The sequence below is a fragment of the Lepidochelys olivacea genome, assembly GCF_965140295.1.
Source record: "Lepidochelys olivacea isolate rLepOli2 genome assembly, chromosome: 1".
Taxonomy (NCBI): Eukaryota; Metazoa; Chordata; order Testudines; family Cheloniidae; genus Lepidochelys; species Lepidochelys olivacea.
In genome coordinates this window covers 280978809-280993773 of record NC_140411.1, presented here as the reverse complement: position 1 = coordinate 280993773, position 14965 = coordinate 280978809, and the positions used below count along the sequence as shown (strand labels likewise).

Here is a 14965-nt window from a genome sequence, read left to right as displayed (position 1 = left end):
TCTCAGTGTATTTATTGCAACCTCATAAGATGATGATGTTTCCCCCTTAGCTCTAGTGTGCCGAAGTGGTATGCTGTATCATCGGTGCTCTTCTTTTTGCGGACACTCCTGTTCTTCCCTTTCTGCCCCGCATGTCTGTAATGACGACTGTGCTGAAGGATGCAATTGCCCTGATGGAAAATACTTTGAAGAATCAATCAACTTTTGTGTGCCAGTGTAAGTCATATTACATTGTTTTGAATATACCGTGTTTGTCGCTTTGCAGCAAGACTTAAAAACAGAACTCTTTCTTGCATCTCATTTTGTGTTCCCCTTTCTCCACCACTATTACTGAACCAGTTATTGGCTGCTGATAGTGTAATTGGTGATGGATGGCCAACAAGACAAGTGATTTACTGGTTCAGTGTCAGAAAATTTAAAGTAATGCACATTGGAGGGAAACATTTAAACTACACGTACACCTTACAAGGTTCTAAATTAACTATATCAGCTCAAGAAAGAGACCTCAGTGTCACTGTATACAGCTCATTGAAGACCTCTGTTCAATGCACAGCAGCAGTCAAAAAAAGCTACAGAATGTTAGAATACATAAGGAAAGAGATAGCAAATAATATAAAACTATCATAATGCCCTTATATAAATCAATGGTGTAGCCTCTCCTGGAATACTGTTTGCAGTACTGGTCACCCAGTTTTAAAAAAAGATTTTGCAGATCTGTAAGTGGTTCAGAGAAGAGCGATGAGAATGCTCAAGGTCATGGAAAAATTCTCATATGAAGAGAGATTGAAAAGATTGGGATTGTTTACAGTAGAAAGGAGACAAATGAGAGGCGATGTGATAGAGGTGTATCAAATAATAGAGAAGGTGGATCTTTAACGTCTGTTCTCCATTACACATAACAGAAGCCCAAGGAGACATTCAATTAAATTAAAAGGTGGGAAGTTCACAATCAATAAAAAGAAGTACCTTCACACACAGAATGTAATTAACTGTGGAACTCATTACCACAGGAAGTCATTGAGGCCAAGAACTTAATAAGATTCCAAAAAAAGGACTGGAAGTTTATATGGTTATCAAGAATATCCAGAGTTGTTACAATTAATGACAATAACAGTTTTGGAAAGGACAGCAAACCTTTTGGTTTTAGCCAATCTCTACCTATTAGAAATCAATGTGGGAAGCTGATTACCCCACAGCTGCTTTCTGAGTGGCTCTTATACTGTCTTCTGAAGTGTCTGGTTCTGGCCACTGTCTGACAGGATACTACACCAGATGAAACTTGAGTCTCTGATTCAGTATGGCAATTCCCTATGTTCCTAAGTCAGGCTGCATCCTGCCTTACTCATCCTGTAACCAGGAAGAAAAGCTACTTTCTGTGAGGCTGCAACACACAGAAACAGCAAATAAGTAATTTGAAGATCATTACAGGATATGAGTGAAATCCTGGCCCAATTGAAGTCAATGGCAAAATACCCATTGACTTCAATAGGGCCAATATTTCACCCCTTAATTCTTGCCTTAGGTTAAGCTTGCACTGTAAATATAAATAAGCAGGTCAGTTAGAGAATTAAACTGTGTGTTTATCCAACTTAGTTAGGATCTGAAGAGTAAATATCCTTATATCCTATTTCATATAGTTTTCATACCCATATGCATAAGCTTTGTTTTCACAGATCTAGCTGTCGTTGTTATTACAAAGGCAGAACCTTCCAGCCTGGGGAAATCCTGCCCACGCAGTCAGGCTCCTGGTAGGTTTTGGTATTAAGTGTTTAATCTTTGACTCACTCAGGCCCTGATCCTGCTAGTAGAATTGTATGAACAGACCCCTATGCCTGTGTGGTTCTTAATTCAGAATCAGGGCCTAACTGCTTCAAGATCCGTGTTTATTTCAATGTTGGAAAAGGAAATCTTGAAAGAAACTGGATTTAATATATTCTTAATAAAGAACTCATAAACCCAAAGAAACAATTCATCCCACCACCACTCAATATTCGCCACTCGCCCCAACTTCACCGTGCCCCATTGCCCCCTACTTGCCACAACCCATCTCACCCTGCAGCCCCTCCCAACACTCCTCAGTCACCCCACAGCCAGCCAACAACTCAACCTCACCCATCTCCTCTGGGATTTTCTTAGCCACTCAAAGTTGCCCTTTCTTCCCTGTGTCCCCCCGGCTCAGCCCTCCACTCCCATTCTGAGCTCAGGTGGCTCCTCCTGATCCTGGCTGTCCAGCTCCACTTGCTTCACACTCACTTGGCCCCATTCTGCTCAGGTTTGGTGTGGCTGCCAAACTTCAATAAGTGGTGTTGAGAGACCCAGGGTTTAGGCTGATCAGTTGGGTGTGGCCGCCCCCCTATTATGACAGAGAGGTGGCCACGCCAAACTTCAGTGAATGGGGTGTGACCCAGCGCACTAGGCCGCAATGCTGCTGAGGTTTGGCTCCGTCATGACAGGGGGGTGGCTAGGCCAAATTTAAGCGAGTGGTGTTGCACTGTTGTGCTGATTAGTCCCCCCCACCCCAGTTGTCTCCTGTTATTTCTCAAAAATGGGGGCCTATGCACATGCACAGTAGGCCTGTATCACATTACCAATACCCTGAGACACCCAGTTCCTGAATCAATATAAATAAGTTACACACAGAATTGTGGACAGATTTAGATTCCTAAAGTTTAATGATCATTTCCCTCTTGATTTAGATTGTTTAAATTAGGTAGTGTTTTTGAGTGCTATATAATTGCTAAGTTGTTTTCTCACGTACACAGCAGTTGTGTGATTTATTTTTTCCTGGAATAAAGATGGTTTGTTTTCTTTACACCAGCCAGTGTTTGAATGGAACCATGAAATGCACTGAAACTGCTACAACTGCAGGTGATTTATATTCTTGTCTTATTTTACAGTTTCACAGGAAAAATATTTGCTGTCAAGTATTCATTCATTTGCTTTTTTATATTCATATACATCTCATCAGATGCTAAATATCACCACTATTTATGACAATTATTTTTTCAGTCTAGAGTTACTTATCTTGATCTAACTGACTTTCAATACAACTTGTATTCCTAAGTCACTTAAGCAGAATTTTTAAAGGCACCTCTTGTAAGACATAGGCCACAATTTTCAAACATGGGTGCCTAAAATTAACCCCCCAAATTCCATATTAAAACATCTAAAGGGAAGAAACCTGATTTTCAGAGGTGCAGAGCAGGTGAAATTTCAGTTGGATTTCTGCTGGAATTTGTGAGTGTTCAACACCTCTGAAAATCAAGCTACTTTATTAAGGGCTGATTCAAAGCACACTGAAGTGATTGGTAATTGACTATAATAGGCTGTGGAGCAGGTCCTTGGTGCCTTGCTTTAGATGCCTAACTTTAGGCACTGAAGTTTTCAATTTTGGACCTTAGTTAATAGATATTCTTAATGAAATAATTACATAGAATATAAACAAAAATGCAAATTTTCACTTTAACTGCAGTTGAACACATACAAAACGCATTTAGTTTAAATAGTATATTTTATTAATTACAATATTTTTAAAAATAAATTGTGAACTAAAAAAATTAGAAACTTTCAGTGCAAAGGAGAAGCTGATCTCATTCAATTTGCATTTTACATTTGAAGTTCACACGTGCCCTGAAGGAAAAATCTACTATGACTGCAGATATTCAGTGCCTGGCTTACCAGCAGCTGGTGTGAACTGTGAGATCTCCTGTGCAAACCTTGCCATGAACTTCACCTGTGTGCCATCACCTCCATGTGCAAGTGGTTGTATCTGCCCCCCAGGGTAAGTGTAAGTCAGAGTGTTTAATAGAGCCAGAGGGACAGGAATACTTTTCCTCCACAGGGACCCCCTGCATACTATCTTCTTTTTTTTCTTCAGATAGTTCAATTCGTAAATTGCCTTCTTCTGTTTTGCTTGCAAACATTTGAATCTATCATGCTGTCTTTTTCCTGGGATGTAAAATAGTGATTGTCATGCTTACCTGAATAGCTGTATCACTGACCCTTTCTGTTATCTCTGTGAGTGCACCCCCCCACAGGTGCTAGGCCTCATGCCTTACCTTTTCTTCACAGAATCCTGCTGCTCTCCCAATCTTAGATCAGGTCCCAGGCTACAGGACCCTGTGCATCAGCTGTGTGTACCCTAACTAGTCTGACTGGGAAGCTAATATAATAAATATATTTATTTAGCAATAGGAACAAAGCATAACATAAGAGTAAAGGATTTTAAAACAACAAAAGGTCTCCATTTATTTCTGCCTCCCCTAGAGCCCTAGGCAGGCCAGTCTTACCCTCTGGGGGATCTGTCTGGTGATCTCCGCAAGAGGTTGAGCCAGAGCATCAAAGAAAATGGTTCTTGCGTTGTCTCTCAAGTGTTTGGTGCAAAATGTATATCCAGATCCACTCCTGCCCCCCTTCTTGGATGCATTTCTTGAAAATCATGCTATTGAATTAACTCAACATACGGATGCAATACACATCACAATATGCTGGTCACAATACAGTATTAATTGTACAGGCAGTTCCAAATCTGCCACACTGACATACAGTTGATATATGTGTACTACAGATAGAAAATGATGTGACTCTGTTTACCTGTTTTAACCACCATAATCCATCTCAGATTGTGTTGGATGAAACTGTGATGATAAACATTAAAATCTTGGTTGATTTAGTTAAAGATTAAGCATTCACTTTGTTGCATGGAAAATAAATTCATATTTAGTGCATAATTAGTGGGAAATTATGTTTCTGTATTTCCTTGTACTGTTCAGGCATGCAGGGGTCAATTTGCTTTTCTAGTCCAAAGTCAGATAGAATAGAATAGTGTTATCTCCAAAATATGAGGGTTAGAAATTATTTCTGTTTTTACAGAAAAAAATGTTATTGATATCCAGTTTAGATGGAGTGGGACTTAAAGAAAGTCCTGGGAAGGTAACAGACTTATTATAGATTTGCAATTGTAAGGCACTAGTACTAGCCTCAGTTGATATAGTCAGGTGTTAGGAAGAGATGTTGAGGAACAAGAAATAATAATGAACAGAGGCTAATCTTTACCCCTCCTTCTAATTGTGAACAATTCTGTTTAATTTTTAAAAAGAAAACCCCATTATTAAAGACTTTCTCCCTGCCATTGAGTTAAAGAAAACAATAGACTAGTTTTATATCTTATGTGACTGAAGAACCCCTTAATGTCAACTGGCAAATGGGTACAAGAATATCCTGATTCTGGTATGTATGTTCTGGTCTCAAAGGAAAGCCCATGTCACACTGGTTATTAATATTTTTGTGAAATATAAGTGCAAGTAGTATGAAAGCAGTAATGTGTGTGTGTGTGTGTGTATACATACATACTGAAAAGTTTTAAAATCTTTTCTAAGGTACTGGTCACCATCAGATGTGCAAAATAGCTTTTCTATCAGATAAGAGATATGTGTCCATCTGTCTGGTTGTTTAAATGTAAATTTAAGTATTGTCTCATTCACAATACCTGTCTGAGCTGAATGCAGAATTTCAGATAGGAACTAACAGGTAGAGGAACATAGCTGGGGAAGAGAACCTTATCTTGAGATGCACTTCAAAGGTTTGCTGGGCTGTATTTGGGGAATAAAGAAGATACTCTGTCATCCTGCTGCTGTTTACATTTAGGAAAATGGGATCTCAGCCAGCTGAAAATGCTGAAAAGGACTTTGGGTGAGATACACTTCTTTAGACAGGAGGTTAACCTATTAATTAAGTTTAGTCTCTTGCAAGTGTGTTATGATTTTGTCTTATATGTACCTGAGGACTGGAAAAGGGAAAATATAGTACCTATCTATAAAAGGGGGAATAAGGACAACACAGGGAACTATAAACCAGTCAGCATAACTTCATTACCAGGAAAGATAATGGAGCAAATAATCAAGCAATCAATTTGCAAACACCTAGAAGAACAAAAGGTGATAAGTAACAGTCAACATGGAATTGTCAAGAACAAATCATGTCAACCAACCTAATATCCTTCTTTGACAGGATAATAAGCCTTGTGGATAGAGGGGAAGCAGTAGATGTGATATATCTCTACTTTAAGGCTTTTGATACTGTCTCACATGACCTTTTCATAAACAAATTAGAGAAATATAGCTTAGATGAACCTTCTGTAAGGCAAGTGCACAACTGGTTGGAAAAACATACTTAGAGAGTACTTATCAATAGTTAACAATCAAGCTGGAAGGGCATATAGAGTGGGGTCCTGTAGGGCTCTGCCCTGGGTCTGGTTCTATTCAATAGCTTCATAAATGATTTTGATAATGGCAAAGAGTACATTTAAAGTTTGTGGACGATACCAAGCTGGGAGGGTTTGCAAGTACTTTGGAGGGTAGGATTAAAATTCAAAATGAGCTGGATAAACTGGAGACATGATCTGAAATAAATAGGATGAAATTCAATAAGGACAAGAGCAAAGTATTACACATAGGAAGGAATAATCAACTGCACAAATACAAAATGGAAATTGCCTAGGAAGGAGTACTGCAGAAAAGGATCTGGAGGTTGTAGTGGATCACACACTAAATATGAGTCAATAATGTAATACTGTTGCCAAGAAAGTGCACATCCTTCTGGGATGTATTAGCAGGAGTGTTGTAAGCAGGATGCAATTCTTCCACTCTACTTGGCATTGATAAGGCCTCAGTTGGAGTATTGTTTCCAGTTCTGGTCATCACACTTTAGGAAAGATGTGGACATCTTGGAGAAAGTCTAGAGGAGAGCAACAAAACTGATTTAAAGTCTAGAAAACATGACCTATAAGGGAAGATTGAGGAAATTGAGTTTGTTTAGTCTGGAGAAGAGAAGGCAGAGTGGGGACTTGATAAGTCTTCAGGTACATAAACGGTTGTAAAAAAGATGAGGGTGATAAGTTGTTCTCCTTAACCACTGGGCAAGGTCAGGGCAAGAAGTAATGGGCTTAAATTGCAGCAAGTGAGATTTAGTTTAGACAGTAGGAAACACTTCCTAACTGTAAGGGTAGTTATGCACTGGAACAAATTACCAAGGGAGGTTGTGGAATTTCCATCATTGGAGATTTTTAAGAACAAATTAGAAAAACACCTGTCAGGGATGGTCTAGATAATATTTAGTCTTGCCTAAGTGCAGAGCACTGTACTAGATGACCTGCTTAGGTCTCTTCTAGTCTTATATTTCTATGATTCTATGATTTGTTTCCAATATCCTTACTACGATCTGCTTAATCTCTAATCTTTGATGATGATCTTATTCTTGTTTTCACTATAAATATATCTCAGTGCTGTGGTGTTAAGCAAAGGGATGGTTCTGAGCTGAATCTTACAAGCTGTGTGTGTATAATGTTCCCTTAGGCTCAGCAAACCTGATATTTCTGTGAGTAGCCAGGGTCGGGTTGGCTATCGCAGGGGATTGCTTCAAAGGGACTCAGGGACTGGGATGCACCTGTTGTTAACCTGCAAGGCAAAGTAAAGGCTGGCATAGCCCAGAGAAGAATGCTTGAGTGGCTAACAGGCTGCTGGTGTTAGGGAGCTAAGTACAAACAAGACTCCCTCTTCTTGGAAGCAGAGGGTAACAGGGTGACTCATCACATCTTATTAATTCATTTGAAAAAAAAAAAACAACCAAACTCATCCTTAATGCTGGTGATAATACTGGGAAAACATTACTGTGAACTTTGTTTAAATTTTTAAGTGAAGGATCCTCAAACTGATTTGTAGTGTGGATGGCATCTATTTTCATTTGCATGAACCACTTCCCCACTCAGCCACAACAGCAGCTACAGCAATTGCTTTCCTAGAGCATAATATCAGGAAAGCATGTAGTATATTTTAGCTGTTCTTTTATGTAGCTGAGCAGCTGGAGGTAAGAAGGCAGCACAATGTGATCAGCCAGCTCTCTGGACCACCAGAAAGTTCTCCAGTGACCGGCAATGTTCTATTGACCAGAGCTGAAAAACTGTGCTTTCGGTGGTTAGTTTAAGCTCACGTACTTGGATTTTCACTTTAAACAATGATTTGTTTTCTATTTTGAAGGATGGCAGAGCATAAAGGGAAATGTTATGTTCCTGATAGTTGTCCATGTACCTGGAAAGATTGGGAGTATATGTCTGGAGAAGTGATAGCTACACCTTGCTATACCTGGTAAGTGACTATTATGTTTTACATATTTCCAAAATATCATTTCCTGATAATAAAGTGAACTTTATACTTAATACAGAAATTTTGTAACTACATTGAAAAACAAGGTGGTACAGGAAGGGAAATATCAAGAAAGAGAAACTGTGAAGAAGAATACTGGAGAAATGTTGAATCTAAAATCAGGGGTGAGGAAGCTGGTCGTTTGGTAGCTCAGGATACAGTTAGGATGAGCTTATATTGCTATCCTCCAATAAGGCTTGGGGCTATGTGCAGGGCAAGGTACTACATAGTATGAGTGAGGATACCAGAATCTGTCTATTAGTCAAGACCATGAAAGAAAAAAAATGGTTCACAAAATATTAAAGGAAATAGAACAGCTAAACAGCTTTAAAATATTTTTAAAATTGGAAATATAGCACGTGGATTCCTTTCACAGATCTCCCACCTGGCCTGCATTGGCACACACATAACTTTGTATGCCCTAACTCACATGTGGAAAAAAATATAACTGAGGAACACAACCTGTTTGCACTTGCTTTGTAGTCAGCTTGCATACACATAGGATGTCAGGGTTGGAAGGGACCTCAGGAGGTCTTCTAGTCCAACCCCCTGCTCAAAGCAGGACCAATCCCCAACTAAACCATCCCAGCCAGGGCTTTGTCAAGCCTGACCTTAAAAACTTCTAAGGAAGGAGATTCCACCACCTCCCTAGGTAACGCATTCCAGTGTTTCACCACCCTCCTAGTGAAAAAGTTTTTCCTAATATCCAACCTAAACCTCCCGCATTGCAACTTGAGACCATTACTCCCCGTTCTGTCATCTGCTACCACTGAGAACAGTCTAGATCCATCCTCTTTGGAACCCCCTTTCAGGTAGTTGAAAGCAGCTATCAAATCCCCCCTCATTTTTCTCTTCCACAGACTAAACAATCCCAGTTCCCTCAGCCTCTCCTCATAAGTCATGTGTTCCAGTCCCATCAAAAATTAGTGACTGTGTGAAAATATTACTAGCAAATTGTATGAGCGCAGAAAATTAATTACACATGCAGAAGCAGAGGCTCTGGATTTTTTTGCTGTCATTTACAACTTCATGTAACTGACAGCAAAATTTGGCCCTCCAAATGTAAGCAACTTTGGGGCTCGTTTGACACAAGGAAATCCATTGATAGTAATAGGAGAGTTCCGTGTATTGAACAAATGTAGATCCTGTCTCAAAAATGTATCAAAATGAATCATGAACAGAAAGTCCTTAGTGTTCTAAGGACCTGGCTTAGGCATTGTAGAGTGGTATCACGGTGCTGGAGTTATCCATGCTGCCGGTGCACCCTGAGGAGGAGGTAGGAATGCTCTTACATGCCATGGAATCGGTAGGGTGTTCATGTTCATTTTCTGCACATCTTTATCAAATATGTGGGTTTAAGGCCACCCTTTTGCCACTTCTGCAACACTGGCAAGCCTACAGTTCTGGGGCAGCATGCAGCACAACTCTGGGCTAACATGGCCATGCAAGTTTCCCCCTTCCTTGTTTTTTTTCAAAGTCAAAATAAGGAGACTAAGAAAACTTCTTTGAAAAATAAGGGTTTGAAAGGAAAATAGCCTTTCTGTGAGACATTATGGACTATATTATCTTTTCCTCATAGTGTTTGTCGACGAGGGATATTCACATGCACCAGTTATCCTTGTCCTGCTGTGTGTACGGTTTACGGGGATCGACATTATTATACTTTTGATGGGTTGGAATATGATTACGTCAGTGACTGCCAAGCTTATTTAGTGAAGGTAGGAGAATTTGTTCACACATTGTTTTTATATTCCATATATTCCACTGTGTTTTTTAAGAATAAAAAATAGAGAACTGGACTTGCAAAGGGAGCCTCTACATTTTTTCAATACCAATAGTTGTTATTTAGAAAGAGCCTTTAATAAATAGCATGCAACAGAGATGTAAGGGAACTTTGGGGGGAAATCTATAAAGAACTATCCTATAAATGGCTTTTTGTGCTAACATTATTTTGAATATGATGATGGTGATTTTTTTTTATATAGTGGCCAAAGTGTACATAGGTGCTCTAAGGACAAATAAAAGACAGGACCTGTCTCTGCCCTTCCATGATAAGGGAAAACAAATCAAGGAGATGTGTAGATTCCACCCTCATCAAGCCATCCCCACAACTGGAGTTCCCATTGTGCTCCTCCATCTATATCTTTCAGATTTAAGCTCTTTGTAGCAAAGGTGGTCTTTATTTTCTGTACTCAACCTTGCTGAGTAAGTTGTCAGCCTTAAAACAAATAGCAGGGCATAGGAACAGGTTAAGATTGGCTAACCATTATTTGCATCCAGCTAGAACTGCATCTAGCTAGCTTGTTCTAAACCAGTGGTTCTCAACCTATTTATCATTGTGGGCTGCAGGTTGAGAACCACAGCACCCCCATAAAAGCGCCCCACAGTCCCCTATGCCCAGCGCCCCCCGCTCAGAGACCCCTCCACAGAGTGGGGCCAGGAGCGGAGCCCTGGGCACAGGGCCGGGCAGCCGGACGCCACACCCTCACAGCGTGGGTCTGGGCAGCCAGACCCCATACCTCACTGTGTGGGACCTGTCAGCCTAAAACCTGGGGGTGTTGTAGTACCCCCACAAACCTCCAGTTCCCAGTGCCCCATCCCCCCTCACTACCCAGAGTACTCTCTCTCCCCACACACCTGCCCAGAGACCCCACTCTCCCGCACCCTGCCCCTCTGCAGCACTCACCAGCTTCCCTGCTGGCAGGAACACTCCAGCAGGCTGCAAGACACTGTCTTCCCCTTAGCCAGCCCTGCCCCCTTTCAGATCAGAGTGGCAAATTTTGAATTTTTTTTAGCACACAGCTGGGCCCCGGATTGAGAGAACCACTGTTCTAAACTAACTATATAGGTAATTGCTTTGCACTATATCCTCTGTGACTCAGAAAACAATAAAAAGTGACAATGTAATTTCAAAATGACAGCTGTATTGCTCTCCCAGGGTATGTCTGCATTGCAATTAGACACCTGCAGCTGGCCCATGCTAGCTGACTCGGGCTTGGGCTGAAGGGCTGTTTCATTGTGGTGTAGATGTTCAGGTTTGGGGTGGACCCCTGGCTTTAGGACCCTGGGAGATGGGAGAGTCCCAGAGCGTGGGCTGCAGCCTGAGCTTGAATGTCTACTCTGCAGCCTCTTAGCCTGAGCTCCCAGAGCCCAAGCCTGAGTCAGCTGGCACGGGCTAGCCATGGGTGTCTAATTGCAGTGTAATCATACCCAGAGACTGTTTTCTTGTTAGAGCAGCTAGCATGGAAACTACTGTGCAGCTAGATACAGCTTTTGCATTTGTTTGTTTGTTTTATTTGTTTTATATCACATGTTCATTTCATAAAATACACTTGGTTGGCATAGTTTCTAGGGGCCTGATCCACAATGCCCAAATCAGTTGAAGTCTTTCCATTGACTCCAATAGGATCTGGATTAGACCCTGAATGCATGTGTCTAATTAAACTCAAGTGTGCTGATTTAACAAAAACACCACAAATTCCTTTATTATGATTGGCTGGCAACTATATACTAATGTTCCTAATAGCAAATATTTATGTTACTTGCCTATTTTGTGTAAAAATACCATTACTGACATTTCTAAATGTATCCTCCTGTTATTAAAAAACCACTAATTATTTCTTCTTCTTGGTTGGTGCTGATGGTGGTGGTTAGAAGTGAGAATCTGTTTTTGGAATTCCAGTAATGTCCTATAAAAGAATATTCTTACTATGCCAGTATGTGACCTAGTTCTTCTAACTCTCTGATAAAAAGCCCAGCTTCTCAGTCATTATTATTCAAAATAACATTTCATAGAAACTTTACAAAATTGCCATAACTGTGTGAAATAAAACAAAATTATCAAAGTAAGAACAATGTGAACTTACATTTTGGGGATCTATGGCCTGAAGTTTTTATGTCTGTTTGCAACGTACGATTCAAAATAATGATTTACAATCCTCTTTTCCCAAAAGTCAAAACAAAGTCACTCTCAGCTAAACTCCTGATATGCATCAGGGCATCTTCTAACTAGAAATAGTAGTTAACTTATTTGTAATACCATCTTGGCATGCGTGAGTTGGAAAACTAATAGCCATCTCTTAATCTGTAAATCATCCAGCCAGATAGGTGTATAGCCTAATCTTTACTAGCCTCTTTACCTTCAGGGGGCTGTGACTATCTTGCTGATCCCTCACATTGTCCAGTCCAGTTTCACCTGCCATTCTTCTTCATATTAAATATATATAAAATTTGGAAATGAACCACTGGGAGCATATGGAGTTCTAAAGTTCAAGAATGAAGTTGGCAGTCACATAATCAAGGCATATGGCACATTGCCTGCAGTCCTTTCATCCAGTGAACAAGATGACACAAGTGATGAAAATGCTGCCTATGTAGATTTGTGATATCAGTACTATCCTTGTTGTGTTGGAGACAGGTGCAATGGTAGGCCTACCTAGAAGCCTTTCAAACTCTGTTTTTTTTAAAAATTAAGATATGCCTGGTTCACAATAGCTAATTTGTTCATGGTCCTTGGGTTGCACTGAAGTGCTGAAGGATTTCACCACCCCTGCAGAAGGATTGTTTACTACAAGCCAGGCGCTATATGATGATTGCTAGAATCAATAACATTGCTATTTGTTCAATTCTGTCTATAAAATATTTAGAGGCAGTGAAGAACTGATTTGTTCCATAATTATGATGATGATGGTGATTTATCAGATAGTTTCCGTGTGTCTCCTACTGAAAGGATGGGTGGTTTCTGCTTTAAATATGTGTCCTGGGGATTAGGTTAAACTGTTTTATTTCCTATTCATTAAATCCAGTTGATTTAGCTGGAACTCTGAAGTATATGTGCTATAGATACTCCAACTGAATATTAAAGTATATACTTTGTCTATCATATTTAATAAACATCGCTTGTAATGTATATCGGTGTGGTTGGCATATTACCTGTGGGAGCGTGAACATGTGGTCCACATGCTTATCCAGCCAGGACCCAGTCTCCTCCCTCTCAGTTCCCAGACACAGTTCGCCAGAAAATAACAGTCCAGAGTCCAGTCTGCAGGCAATTCAATGGGTATATTGGGGCTAAACAAGCAAGCATATTCCAAAGCCCTTGATACCCATTTGGCTATCTCTATACGCTGATAAAGTTTTCCACTTCCCCTCCCCCAACTATATTTCTATATGCCAATAGAACCGTCTTCTTCTCCTAACCCCTAGCTCTGCACGCCTATGGAGCTCCCTCTTCTTTTTTCCCTCTTCTAGGCAAACTTAATTATACTTGTAGTGTCCCTCCCCTGGTACCACCCCTTCCAATATGTGGTCATGTTCCGTTCTGGGGAGTCTTAAGTCTGGGATCTAGAAGACCACCTCTTTTGTACCTGATGGAAGGGCTAAAAAGCAGTGTTACTTTTGGCCATGGTTCCTCTTTTGCAGACTTTGTCTCCTCCTTACACCCTCCTCTCCCCTCCCCGCCAGCTGCTTGGTTACCATAGCAACCCCTTGTTCTATTAGCCACTTATCTTCAAGGCTACCGGCTTGGGGGTGGGGGGGAAGAAGAGAGGGTGCAGCCTTGTGCTTTCACGTACATACTCTTACTTGCTTATTTAGCCTATTTAAACTAAAAGCAAGGCCAGAAGCAAAATTATTATTATTTAATCTTTACCCTATTTACTTCACATTCTCCTAATACCCAGCCTCTAATTCTGCACGTTCATTCATTTGCACACATATAATTGCCATATTACAGACTGGTAGGTCTGTGCTTTGTCCACTTGTCCACACTACCTCCACTACAGAGTAGTTCCCTAAAAAGTAACATTATGCTTATTCAGCAGCATATTTGATATAATAATTTCAAATGATAATTCTAACTTGTTGCTCTTGGGGAAGAAGTGAATGGAAACTATTTACAGTAGAACCTCAGAGTTATGAACACCTTGGGAATGGAGATTGTTTGTAACTCAGAAATGTTTGTAACACTTAACGAAACAGTATGGTTGTTCTTTCAAAAGTTTGCAACTGAACATTGACTTAATACAACTTTGAAACTTTATTATGCTAAAGAAAAATGTTGCTTTAACCGTTTGAATTTAAATAAAAAAAGCACAGGGTTTCCTTACCTTGTCAAATCTTTTTTTTTTAAACTTTCTCTTTATTTTTTTTTTAGTAGTTTACGTTTAACCATACTGTACTGCATTTTGTTTTATTCTCTCTGCTGCTACCTGATTGAGTACTTCTGGTCAGTTCATAACTCTGGTGTTCATAACTTTGAGGTTATACTGTACTTTTTTATTGTATTACGGTAGGCTTCCAAAATATCATTTCCCATTTTCTGCAAGGAAAAAAAAATCACCACTTTAAAATGTACACATTAATTTGACTGGTTAAACAGCCTATTCTGAACAAGAATTTCAAATAGGTTAGCTGTACACTTGCACAGCTGATCTGCACATGCATTTAACATGAGTACACATTATGGGCAACCAATGGCAAGACTGACTTATTAGAAAATCTGGCGCTGTGTTTGTCATTCCAAGAGCAACATGTGCTCTGTAAAAGGGAAAGAAGGATAGTCTGATATTTAAAAACTATGTAATCATTTTCTCCCTTCTCTTAATACAACTCTTTTTTTTTTCTGCTGAGAAATAGGTCACTTTGCTCCTGCTAGTTTATAAACTGGCATTAGAATACAATACTGGGAACTGTTGCTATCAAATACTTATTGCTGTGTTCTTTACTGACACAAGGCTGAGTTCTTGAGTTTTATCCTGAATCTACTG

The 14965-nt window shown here is 40.0% G+C and overlaps 1 protein-coding gene across 1 annotated transcript in view; it reads left to right on the top strand.

Moving 5' to 3' along the window:
* OTOGL (otogelin like) overlaps window positions 1-14965 on the top strand; it is a gene marked incomplete at its 5' end in the record, with an annotated part of 129145 nt that overhangs the window by 35436 nt on the left and 78744 nt on the right. The window contains 6 exons of the mRNA XM_084634033.1: window positions 51-216; window positions 1674-1748; window positions 2819-2868; window positions 3619-3781; window positions 8034-8141; window positions 9778-9916. Coding sequence (XP_084490159.1) covers window positions 51-216; window positions 1674-1748; window positions 2819-2868; window positions 3619-3781; window positions 8034-8141; window positions 9778-9916 — 701 coding nt within the window. The remainder of the gene's footprint in view (window positions 1-50; window positions 217-1673; window positions 1749-2818; window positions 2869-3618; window positions 3782-8033; window positions 8142-9777; window positions 9917-14965) is intronic.